Genomic DNA, 13,150 nt, shown 5'->3' with positions numbered 1-13,150 from the left:
ACAAGCATCCTGTCAAAATAAAACTCACCCTTTTACCAGTTCTACAGCGATAAAATCATTGCCATCTCCAGAGTTGAAGATTATGAAGCCATCTGGGGAGGTTGTTTTGAACTGGAAGAAGAGGTGCATGGATGTGTAGGCCTGCAGGGTGGCCAGGCTCAGATAGCTGCTCTTGGATTTGAAGGTGACAGGGTCGGCGATGATAGAACGAATCCCAAAGCGTGCATTGAGCTCGCAATAATCAATGTCACCATTCTTGCACAAGTCGATGTAGAGCATGCCGTTAAATCTGATGAAAGGACAGGAACATGGTTGACTTCAAAATAAGGTTCTTCTTGTCCTTCAAAGCCTGGTACCAGATGTTACTCAAGGATAATTTAAAGCAAAGAAAACAAAGTTTTGGGTATGGCTAAATAAATCTCTACTTTGTGTCTTGAGAAAATTAAGCAATTGACAGTTTTAGCCATTTGGGAACGGAAGAACTGACAAACAAGCTGGCAAACTGCGTGATGAATCTAATATCTTACAAAGTAATACAGCATATTTCAATATTTGAATTTACAGATTAAACAAAGCAACATTAATTGTGTCTTATGTTCACCCCCGAGCAAACAAAAGTTTCACATTAACTAAACACTTTTATTTGGACTCCACCAACTCCTGAGAAAAATATCTGGCTCTTTAGGGACTCAATGTTCTTGGCCAGCTGCTCTCTAAATGTGCCTTATGTACATGAGGAGAATACTGAGACTAGCGCAAATAGCAAAACCATAAAAATGAATGAATTAGTAAAACATTAAATATATACTAATACACATTTAAAATGCAAAGCAACAGTAGGTTATCAAAGTACCTAAGGCTCTGCAGATGACCAATGAAGCTGGATGGGATGCCGGAAACAAATCGACGCTCTGTCATGATGCCTGTTTCGATGTTGTGGAACTCCAGGCGGGTGTGGTCGCCCACCATTTGGCCTGAAGATGGGGAGGGTGGAGGGGATGGGTTGAAAAGAAAGACAAAAACGAAAAGAAAAGAGAACACTGTCTGACACTAACACAAAAGGGCTGATTTAAGGAGAAAATTACATTAACAGTATTAGATGGATGCAAAGTGCCATCAAAGCTTACATAGCTACATTCTTTCTTTGCAGCACAATTACATACTGATTCTTTGTCTCTGTGACAACACACCACAGCATGGTGTAATACCATGGACAAGGCAACACTAGGAGCATTCCTTCAAGCATGAACCGAGTTGATGCAGGTAAGTACCTTCTGCTACATCATCGTCAACAGTTAGCTTGTAGGTTTTGCCGCGACGCACCACTCGCACTGTATGCCATTCATTATCATTGAGCTTTTGCCCGGCATACAGGGTCTCCGGTCCCTTGCCTGAGAACAATGGTCAATCACAAAGTTAAAGACATCCTGAGGCTCAAACCAAACCGTTGTTTTCCCAACTGTCAGCCTTGAATCATTAGCAGATTTCTACAAGCAGCTTAGTTTAGCTTGAAAAGGGCTTTAAATATAGTTCAAAGTAGTTAGTATGCCTTTGGGAAACAAATGTTTGGTTTAGTCAGTGAAATACACAGAAGAAACACACAAAATACTTGACATTCATAATTCTCATAGAATACACCTCACCACTATACTGCAGAAAAGAGGCATGGCTCTCAAATATAAAGGGCAACTACAGTAGGACAAATTGCTTTTACTCATCATAGGGTTTCAGAAATGATTTCCTTACACTTGATCCCCTCCTTGGCATCTTTCATTCCTCCCTTCATTGCTTCTTCTGACCATGCAATCCAAACCAAAACTACTAATATAACCTCAGCCACATCAGACACCAGTCCAATATAAAATATCATTCTTGGCTATTTGTTATCTATCTAATCTTTTTGATCCATGGCCTGATGAAACACATCTATTTTTGTCTCATTAAATGAGTGGTTTACAGGCAGGAAATACATGTTTATAGATGTAAATACTCAAAGTGGTGCTTAAAGAACTCTGAGGTGAGAAACCAACAAACTGTCGTTTTTTAGTTCCCTATAAAACCTGTGAGAGCAAATCAATGTAAATATCCGTAGGCATCAATGAGATCTACAAAATATATCTGCCTGCGCAGGAAAAATTTGAGCCTTCAAGGAGAAAAACCTGCTTTGGGCAAGAGACTTTTATCACTGCTCTTCTGCTCGCAAAACTTTCACCTGCTGGTTGCAAGTGTTTTTTCTTTTTGACCCATTCACCATTGTATCACTACATTTGGTTACAAATCCTCGTCTTTGGCTGGATATCATTCCTGATTATAGACTGTATATAAGAAGTGGACGTAGTCATTGTGATGTGATGTAAAGATGCCGTATCATAAACTCATGTTAACAATGTTAAAAGAGGCAATAAATCAAGAGAGAAATAGAGTCATTTTTGAATAGACTTCTATACAACCAGAGGAGTCGCACCCTGGTGGACATTATAAATAATACAGGTTGAAGACACTTCCGCATTTTTTTTCTCTGCAGAACCGGAAGTTGCCTCATGCTCCCAGAACAGACGCTAGGTGGTGGTTTTCAATCCATCACTTAACACTACTCCACTACATCGCAGAGGTAAATGTTGTAATTATTACTCATCTAGATTTAGTCACTTTTCAGAGGACAGTTTTTCATCCCCATCTTGTCCAGGGAAAACCACGTATCTACAGATGTGTTAATGTTGAATGAATGTGATAAACTAAAGGATGTGTTCCTTTATGGGTTGGGAAAATTCTCCTGCTACTTCAGCTAAATGAACTCTTGTACGATCTGTACCTTAAATTATCTTAAGCCGGTTTCAAGATAACTTCTGTAATAATCTGTGGCTATATAAAGAAACTGAATAGGACTAACCCTAATCTTACCTAACAACAAACATCTAGATCTATAAAAACGTTCACCGAAATAGCAAAGATTCCCTTAGATCATACTACAACGTGACTCACTCACATTTACACACAACTCAAACTCATCAATTGTAAACCAAACAGCTGATGATAAGGTACGATTCACTTAACGCTAAAATAGATTATGGTAACTTCATAGCTGCATGTCACAAATGTTAACATTACCAAGCGCTCAACATTTGAGGCTCAGTTTACCAAAATTACAAAAATGTTTTAATATTTTTTTTATATTTTTGTTTGCCAATACAGAAAATGTAACAAAGTGTGGTGGCAGTAACCAAAAACTGTTTTATTTGGATTTCTTACAGAAGCACAGATCTCTGATCTTTTATTATTCTAATCCATAAGATATGTGTGTATGTGTATATATATATATATATATATATATATATATATATATATATATACATACACACACAAACCAGTAGACGTAACAGAAATAACGGATAAGGTAACAATCTCAATGACCTTATTACGAGTAAAAGCAATCTGTAGTATAATTATAAACAAATGTACATTGTAAAAGCAGCTGACACACTTGTAGTTGCAAAGAAAATCAACATTCCTAAATTTGATTGGGTGAAATGCAACTTGACATAATAATACATTGGATTGGATCCCAAATTGAATTAGGGAATTCGGTTTTAATATTCAGTTGATAATCTTTAGCTCCTGTTTAAGTATTGTAATATGCCGTCTCTCTGTTGGGACTATGAGGACGTTACCTTCAGGGTATTGTTGTTTCATCTGTTTTGTTCCAGCCTTGCTGGTAAGGTTTAGCAAAAGGTTTTGCAAAGTTTCATAGCTGTGATACACATATCTTTTATCAAATTCCATGCACATAGACTGTGCACTGGACTCCATGTACAGTATGCCAGTAAAAATGTAAAAAACATTCCCCTTAGCCAGGTTAATACTGTATGTTGCCTTTTCTTCTGAATGTATCAACTGTCTAAATTACTGCACTTACATTGACTAAGTTTACTTGCACCAAATATTTTTTCTGAAAAAGACAATATATATTACACTTATATTCTTGTTTACATGCAGCCGTTTATATTCTGATTAACGAAAAAAGAGCCCATGACGCCTCCTCAACATTAGGACCAGAGAATCCCACATCGACGGCATTCTCGGCTGAGTTTGACGGGTCAATGCCTTACTTGTTATTTTTCACGTCATAATATAGAACAATTTGAAAAAGCAGGAGCCATTGTGCTATTTTGCTTCTTTGCATCAAAGAGTTTTCTTCTGGTGAAGGACTTGTTTCTGTCATTCCTTCAACCACCTTCTACAAAAGGTCGGCGATGCGATAATTGCGCATGCCCCAAAAGATGCTGATACCCAAGTCCTTCATCATGTTTCAAAGTAGGTGTGTTTCTCCTTCAGAACAGACATGTGGGCTTTTCTTTTGGACATGCTTCTCTACTCCAGCTTTGTAAACTGTTGGTATGTGTGCAACACACTGTGTGCCGCACAGAGCCATACAACAACCTATTGAGACACATATTCGTAATGCGCTGTATAAATGCTCCTAAAACCTGCATAATATCACATGTCTCAATGAGAAAAAGCTCCATTCGGAATAAGGCCTAATTCAGAATATCCAGACTGAATATGATGTTTACATGAATCATATTAAATTTGCAATATTGTCATTGTCAGAATGATAGTGGAATATGAGTGTGCTTGTAAACGTAGTCATTGTGGTAGAGGTTTTAGTCTAATGGAATGAGGCTTCTCATTTGAACATGACTACTGTTGCATGCACTACTCGTGAAATGTACCCGTTATTCATAGCAATTACTATTTTTTTTTTCATAACTAACATTACTGAATGGAAGCAATTGTGTTACTCATTGTTGTAGGAACAGGGGTTTGAGCATTAGAGATGGGGTCAGTGTTAAGGTATATGGTTGTGGTGGTGCACCAAATAGGCAAATAGTGTTGAACAGCTGGCTACATCTACACTACTCAAACGGTCAATAGACCATCCACATTAAGTGCATCAGTTACTGGGACCAACCTATTTCAGTGCAGTCCAGATGTTTGTTAAACGGTCCTAAGTAGCACTCAGCTACATCAAAGTTCTGTTTGCAAAAACAATGCTTCAGATTCTAATCATATGATGTCATCACTTACAATGATAGGTGATGAATGGGGATTAACTACACTTGTATACAGGGAATAATGGGGTGAGAAATGTTTCATTGTTTATAACAAATTAGAGAATACCATAAACATATGGGGGAAATTGGTTGATTTAAAAATAAATTTAGATTTGTTGAATAATTTGAATGAATCACAACTCATTCCATTTGACTGAGGCTATTTTATTTTGCATTCTGTTGAATTATGGGTAGTCTAACCAACTGAGTGAACTCATCCTCCATAAATAGGCTTAAAAGAAAGTGGAGGGCAGTGCAGGATTTTTTAAAAACACATTTCCTTTAAAAAACAAAACAACAACAACATCTACATACCATCAACAATAAAAGCAAAATGAAACTTGAGTGTTAACTTACTGGAGTTACAGTTTATCCTGATACAGTCTAGATGGGGAAGAATAAATGACAGATGAAATTGCATCCTTCAAGGTTACTGCTGCAGACATCCAAAAACCAAAAGTCCACCCTTCCGGGGACGTACACATGCAGGAAGGCAGCCATTTTATTCATTTAGTATTTAGTCAGCTTTATGCTAAATTAGCAAGAAATAAATTATATACTTTAAAGATTTCCCAAAAAATGTTTTAATAGTAAATGAGATAATGCATGGATTTGTCGTAGAAATGTGCTAGTTGTAAAAAGCTGCTTTTCTAGAGCTAGTGCTCTTTTGTTACACATAGTACCAGTGAAATGTATTAATTGTTTAGGCACAGTATTTACAGTAAAATGGCCACTTGTAGTACCAGCTACATGAGTTTTCCAACCCAACACTGACTGTTTCTCTTTAGGTTTGAATATTAAGAATAGAAAAGTCAAAGCCTCTGGCTCCAAATGGTGGCAGCCATCTATTTTAGAGCCACGGATCTTTGAGAAGTCAAGAAATACTGACTGATAGTTTGTTAATTTGGTGTCATTAAAACAGCAAAAAGGTAGATTTTGTAAGACAATGTGTGATAGACAGTGAAAAAGTATCTGAACAGTCCCACTGAGGCCAGAATAACTGCTGTTTGCAGTTGTGAAGACAGTGAGGGTTGGTCACTATGTGGCTGGTGGTTTCATGTGTCGTCAACCGCAACAGAAAAGTGGGAGCAAACAGCCACGATCCAATCAGCACCAGCACCATGCAGAGGCACAGGAACCCCAACCATTAGATCCGGAGTGCTATACTATGTCTACATGTGTCACTAGGATACATCAGAGGCTAGATCTTCAAAAAAGTTCTGTAGTAAATCACACAGATTAACATAGGCTAAGCAATCATATAAGCTCTGACCAATTAGAGCTGCACAACATAAACATGTTGACTAAAATCTGGGGTATGTTACATGGATTCATATAATCAGTGAATGAGTTATGTAAATGTGCTTGGCAAACCGGCTAACGTCTATTCGTATTGCCATTACTCTTACGATTGTTTACAAGACATGTTATATGCAACATTTGACATTTTTGTATAACTGGATTGTGTGACTTATAATTCTCATACTTCTTTACAAAGTATGATTGGAAATATTTGGGGTCGCAGCCAGCTGTAGGTTTAGCTGGGCTCTGTTCTCGGGCTGTTCGCCTGACGGGCCGCAGGCTTAAGGCCTTTGAAGGGGTGAATACCATCTTTTGACAAAGCATGATGGAAAATGGAGTTGACAGGTAAACATAAAAACAAAACACAGAAAAAGCATTGACTTCCAGGAAAGACACCATCATTAGCAAAGAAAACAACCACCCAGAAGAAGAGGAAGGTGATAGAGAAATGACTTGATGTCAGACAGAACATGAGGTTAGTGAGAAAGACAAGATACTTTTTTTCTAATGTCCTGTTGAATTATGAACTAAAGATCAGTGGGCATACTTGGAAGTCACCTCTTAGAAAGTCTCAGCACACTTTGTTCCTTTAAAATATTTACCAGCAACCATCATTTAAAGCACATGATCTCTACATTACTCTAATGATTGTGCTGTGACTGTCTCAAAAGTTCTGTAAACAAGAATACGGACATGACTACGATTTGTCTGTTTTAGAGATGGGCCAGTTTACTGTTGAAATAAAAAAAGTTAGGATGTGTAGCCAAAGATGTTATCCCGTAAAGACGGGGTTTTAGTAAGCAATCCATTGTTCTTTGTGTGCACAAAAACAGCCATGCAAAAAAGATCAAAAATCTCTTATCTATGTTCTAAAGCTGGGAAAAACCTTTAAGAGACCATAGTGAAGAGTAACTGATGAAAAAAACAGTGCAAAAAGAGATAGAAGTGAAAGGAGAGGAGAGGTCACCGCTCAACAGTGAACTGTCTCAGGGTGAAGGTGGAGGTGTGGAGGCAGATGGGTGGGGGTGGGCATACGATACCTAGGTTGACCGTGAGTTTGACGCGACCCCCATCCAACTCCAGCCTGAGCGTGTCGGCTGATTCTCGGGAAGTGGTGGCCATGAGGAGACCATAAGCCCGCTGGGAGCGGAAACGCAGGGAGACGTCCTCAGCCTCAGTGTGCATGATGGTCGGCATCACCACCTTCATGTACATGCTGCCATCATAGGAGAGGATGGAAGCCTCTGTGTGAGAGTCACAGGATAGAGAGATGTTAGCAATATCATACGCTGGGATCTGACACCGTGCACATTCTAGTGGCTCCAGGGCTGCTAATGTCAGTCAGTCCATCCAGACCATTGCTGGACGTAACTGCTGGGGGACTCCTTGCTCCATTTGTTCTGTCTGTTTTGTTTCCCCTTCTTTTATGTGAATATTAGATAGGAGAGCTGTGTACGATGGAATATGGAGAGTGGGAAAGATACAAGTTTTTCGAGACTGAGCTGCTGAGTTGGCCGACATGTCCACAAATATATTCAATCAAAAGTACATTGTCTCCAGATGCCAAAAAAACATACACAATAGTGCAAGTTCTGAAGCAGACAGCAATAACCTGCCTCAACGACTACAACCAATAATCATGAAATTCCTGGAAAGACTCGTCCTTCGGCACAACAAGGCTGCTCTCCCAGCCACCCTGGATGCACAGCAATCAGACCCAGCAGATGATGCCATTGCCACCTAGAACAACATGGAGCATATGCACGGTTGCTGCATTCAATACATTCATACCCTGCATACTCGTCTCCAAGCGATCCAACCTAGGCTTCGAACACATCTGCCTTTGGATAAAGGCAGTCAGTCACAGTCCGTCAGTATGGGCGCACATGGCCAACCAACATAAACTGGTTGAAAAGGCACAACTTCCTAAAAACACTCAGGAGTCGACTTACCACAACAGCTGCTAGTGTCCCTCTACTGCCACTCCATTGAGATTGTCCTGACTCATGGGATCCCAGTGTGTTATGGCAACAGTTCTGCGGCTGACAAGAAGGCTGCCCAGAAGATCACACACACACACACACACACACACACACACACACACACACACACACACAGACACACACACTTCTGCCTGCCCTGAAAGACAGCTATTGCTCCGGTTGGCATCCTGTGCCTTAAAGCAGCGATCCCCAACCACCGGGCCGCGGCCCGGTACCGGTCTGTGGTTCCCTCGGTGCCGGGTCGCACAGAAAGAATTAATGGAAAAAAATTCTGAAAAATAAATCAAGCTCGGAAAGATGTTGTATTTTGAAAAATGGCCGGATACATTCGTCTGTGCGTCTGAGCCTCTTGACACATGTCAATAGGTTACGTGATACGTTACCCCAAAAATTAAACTTAATTACATTTCATCTCTGCCGGTGTTCTGGATCAAAATCAAGGCGGAATCTCCTGAGATCCCCTAAAAAGCTCTGAAATCCCTGCTTCCATTTCCAACATCCTGTCTTTCTGAAGTAGACTGGACTAAAGGTTTAAGTTACTTAAACCTAAACAGAGATTTAGGTTGAAGTTATGGAGTAGACTGGACTAAAGGTTTAAGTTACAGAGTAGACTAGACTAAAGGTTTAAGTTACAGAGTAGACTGGACTAAAGGTTTAAGCTACAGAGTAGACTGGACTAAAGGTTTAAGTTACAGAGTAGACTGGACTAAAGGTTTAAGTTACAGAGTAGACTGGACTAAAGGTTTAAGTTACAGAGTAGACTGGACTAAAGGTTTAAGTTACAGAGTAGACTGGACTAAAGGTTTAAGTTAAGGAGTAGACTGGACTAAAGGTTTAAGTTACAGAGTAGACTGGACTAAAGGTTTAAGTTAAGAGTAGACTGGACTAAAGGTTTAAGTTACGGAGTAGACTGGACTAAAGGGTTAAGTTACGGAGTAGACTGGACTAAAGGTTTAGGTTACAGAGTAGACTGGACTAAAGGTTTAGGTAACAGAGTAGACTGGACTAAAGGTTTAAGTTACAGAGTAGACTGGACTTAAGGTTTAGGTTACAGAGTAGACTGGACTAAAGGTTTAAGTTACAGAGTAGACTGGACTAAAGGTTTAGGTTACAGAGTAGACTGGACTAAAGGTTTAGGTTACAGAGTAGACTGGACTAAAGGTTTAAGTTACAGAGTAGACTGGACTAAAGGGTTAAGTTACAGAGTAGACTGGACTAAAGGTCTAAGTTAAAGAGTAGACTGGACTAAAGGTCTAAGTTAAAGGTTCCCACTAATTCGGCGTAACGGTGAGTTGTATTTTTATGCACTTCATAATTGGCTTCATGCCGGTCGTATCATTTTATTACATCATATTTATTACGTTATATTTATCGCCCACACCATGAAGGCCGGTCCGTGAAAATATTGTCTTTTACGAAACCGGTTCGTGGCGCAAAAAAGGTTGTGGACCGCTGCCTTAATAAAGAATTATAAAAATGAAAAAATATCTGCAGTGATAGATAGAGCTGACGAGGTGGGTGTGACTAACAGGTGTACTGAAGGATGATTGGGTGAGCGCAGCAGAGGGCAGGTGAGAGTGACGGCTGAACTGTGACACTAACTGATGCTTTCCAGGACTCCATTACTAGTCGTATACACTACTGTCTTCAGGGGTCTCACATAAATTGCACTCAGGGAGTGAAGACAGCAGTTGGGCCACGGGAGGATCTCAGCACCTTCCCGTTAAGGCTAAGAGACATCAAGCGTGAATTGACCTCAGCAATTTAACTGCCATTAGTTCCAGAAGGTTGAGATGGCAGTTCCAAAATACAACATTGCACACAGTGCATGTGTCATGATTCCAATGATTTAATACTATTTTTGAGGTATCAATAAAGTTGAGTTAAAAATAAAGTGTTCTGTATCTTGGTATCCTGGCACTTCCAAGTGGATTGACCGCCGCTGTTGACGGTCATCTATCGATAATTGATCATGATTAATACTCAATTTCAGCTAAAATGCTTCTACCATTGGATTATTTTGCTTTGGTATTAGTGCTGATTTTATTTGCCTTGTCCCTGACAAATTATAATCTCTTGAAATCATGTGATCCAATCAACAAAAGGTTTCAAGGAAGGATTGTGTCCATTTGATTACTGACCAGCACAAGCACACAAGATACCTCTGTTTAATACTTCAAATTGCTCACATGATAAACTCATCATGATGCATATTTCCACAGCACACGTTCCAACCTAGTCATACTTCCAACACTGTTGATCATATTTTCAACATAAAAACTTGTCTAATTCTCTTGTTCCTCATTATTTGTTTTTGTTACGTTTTACATTGCTGTCAATCAAATTCCGAACTTTCTGTTTCACATAAAAAGTCTTCCCTTTGAACTGCTGAAAATATGTTGATATGAAACATCCATGCAGGAAGCGTTGCATTGACGGCTGCAACTAACAGGAGTCTGTTGCTGGACTGATGGAATTGGTGCTGTGCCAGTGTACATTATACTGAAATAATCAAGAAAGCCGGTAAACATGGAGGGAGTCTTGAGTTTGTCTTTGCAACACATTTTAACTGCAGCAGATCAGCAACACAGAGTGTCAGAAGAAAGGCCTGTCTCTAATATAAGCCTTTCAAATAAAGGCCGGATTCTCTCTATGGCTGAGGGTAATAGACCCTTTTTGAGAATTTACTGCTGCTTTCCTCCTCCCATCAGTGCTAGTAAACTGAGGTTCATCCAATGATGGCAGAGAGAGTGGTTTTTGGATGTATCAGTTTAGTGACAACCTCTTTCCGCTACTTCCCTAAACTGAATAAAACTAATAGGAATGTGAACTGGTCAGAGAGGCAGTATCTTCATAGAGACCAAACAAAATGCATTACGGTCTTCTTCTCGGTGGTTTAAACGAGACAAGGTCACTCAGTTAAAAGTGTATAAATCCTTTGGACACACTCTATTGAGATGATCCCACATGCAGGTCATTACAAAAACGCACACACACACAAACACACACACACACACACACACACACACACACACACACACACACACACACACACACACACACACACCTACAGTCAAGAAATATTACATGTCAGAGCAATCTGAAAGCCAGTCCAAAGCTGTAATGAGAATTTAAAGTGTATGTTATACCATGCTGTAATCTGACACCTTGTCAATTAGACATCAGTTCGAGGCATCTGTGTGACCAATCGGTCATTAATGATGTAATGTGCAGTTGACATGGATGTAGAGACATGTACAGAGCATGTGAAGACACAAGTAAACAAAAAACACAAACTGAATGGAATTGTGTTACCTTATCAATAAGAAAGTTTTAGGGTGCATTAAGTAGTAGGAATAGGAATAATCCCTTATTAGTCCCACAGTCGGGAAATTTACTCTCTGCATTTGAGCCATCCTTAATATTTAAAGGAGCAGTGTAATATTACTATGTTGTAAAAATAATATCCATATTATGCATATTTCATTAAGTTGTGTGTTATGTTATGCTTCTCCACCATATGCTGCTCGTATTCTCAACATTATTAAGTGTGGCTCAGCAGCACACTTTATGTTCTCCTACGGGCTTATTAGTTGGAATGCTCGCGCAGTCCAACTATTGTTATTCACTTCTTTATTCAGCTTATATTACTATTTCTTCTGTACGTATTTTGGACCTCTTCTCCTCCTTCATATATTCAGCTACAGAAACCGTTCAACTATTAAAATATTCAGCTACTTTGGCTATATATTTTTATATTTCTAACTATTCCAATTTTTGAATTGTTATGATTTGTTTTTATGAATGGGATCCAATGGAGGAAATCTTCAAATCCTCTTCAACTTCAAAAGCTTACAGGTTCTGCATACGTTCAGCTAAAGACACCATTTAAACTTTTATTCTATAGTTTCAGATTTTTTATTTCTTTAATAGTTTTTTAACTGTCACCGTTTTGGTTTTATGCTTTTTTAGCAACTTTTCTGACTTTAACATAAGTGTGTATTGTGCAGCTTAGAGTGTTGATGTCATAGCTAGTGCAGAGATTTTGCAAAAAAAAAATCTGACTTTTGCCATCTACTCCATAATACTAACTCTTTGGACATAATGTATGTATCAAAACGTAGGACATCTTGTCTTATGTCGTAAATTGGGTCGATTGAATCCAAAAGATTCAGACATAAATTAAAAATCCGACTAATTAAGTTCCATGTTAATTTTCCCTCCAAACGATGTCCCCCTGACAATCGTACCTGATTTTGAAATTGCAACTAGAGACGCATTGTGCAACCTATAAACCCACAAACAACATCGACGCGTTCGCAAGAATATTAAGCTTCTTGAAATATTAAGCTTTTTATGAAAAAATAAAATGCATTGGAGCCAATGGAGGACATCTTCAAAGGAAAAACTCAGTCTGTCATTCATGACACAGGTGCATCAAATGAGCTAATCAGTGCAGCTTCACACTCATTCTTGTTTTAGTAACATTGTGAGGACACACACAGAGAGCACACACACACACACACACACACACGCTGCAGGCTGTTGGTGGAAAGAAAGTGAATTTGATTGCTAGCATGAAGTTAGCTTGTGTTAGACTAAGCAAACTGACTGTGTGTGTATGTGCACCTCTGTGCGTGCGCATGTGAATGGCCGCGTGCCCACGCACACACGTACGTGCGCGGGCATGTATTATTACAGTCGCGTTCACGTGTGCACATGCACTTGAACGGT

At 39.3% G+C, this 13,150-nt stretch overlaps 1 protein-coding gene across 1 annotated transcript in view; it reads right to left on the bottom strand.

Moving 5' to 3' along the window:
• Positions 1-13,150, bottom strand: part of nrxn3a (neurexin 3a) — a gene marked incomplete at both ends in the record, with an annotated part of 140,119 nt that overhangs the window by 32,360 nt on the left and 94,609 nt on the right. The window contains 5 exon segments of the mRNA XM_079217335.1: positions 29-289; positions 854-974; positions 1,272-1,391; positions 5,469-5,495; positions 7,454-7,657. Coding sequence (XP_079073461.1) covers positions 29-289; positions 854-974; positions 1,272-1,391; positions 5,469-5,495; positions 7,454-7,657 — 733 coding nt within the window.

Source organism: Taurulus bubalis (genome assembly GCF_910589615.1).
Source record: "Taurulus bubalis genome assembly, chromosome: 1".
In the NCBI taxonomy this organism is placed as follows: domain Eukaryota; kingdom Metazoa; phylum Chordata; class Actinopteri; order Perciformes; family Cottidae; genus Taurulus; species Taurulus bubalis.
The sequence above is the reverse complement of the archived record's forward strand: the minus strand, read 5'-3'. Positions and strand labels throughout refer to the sequence as shown.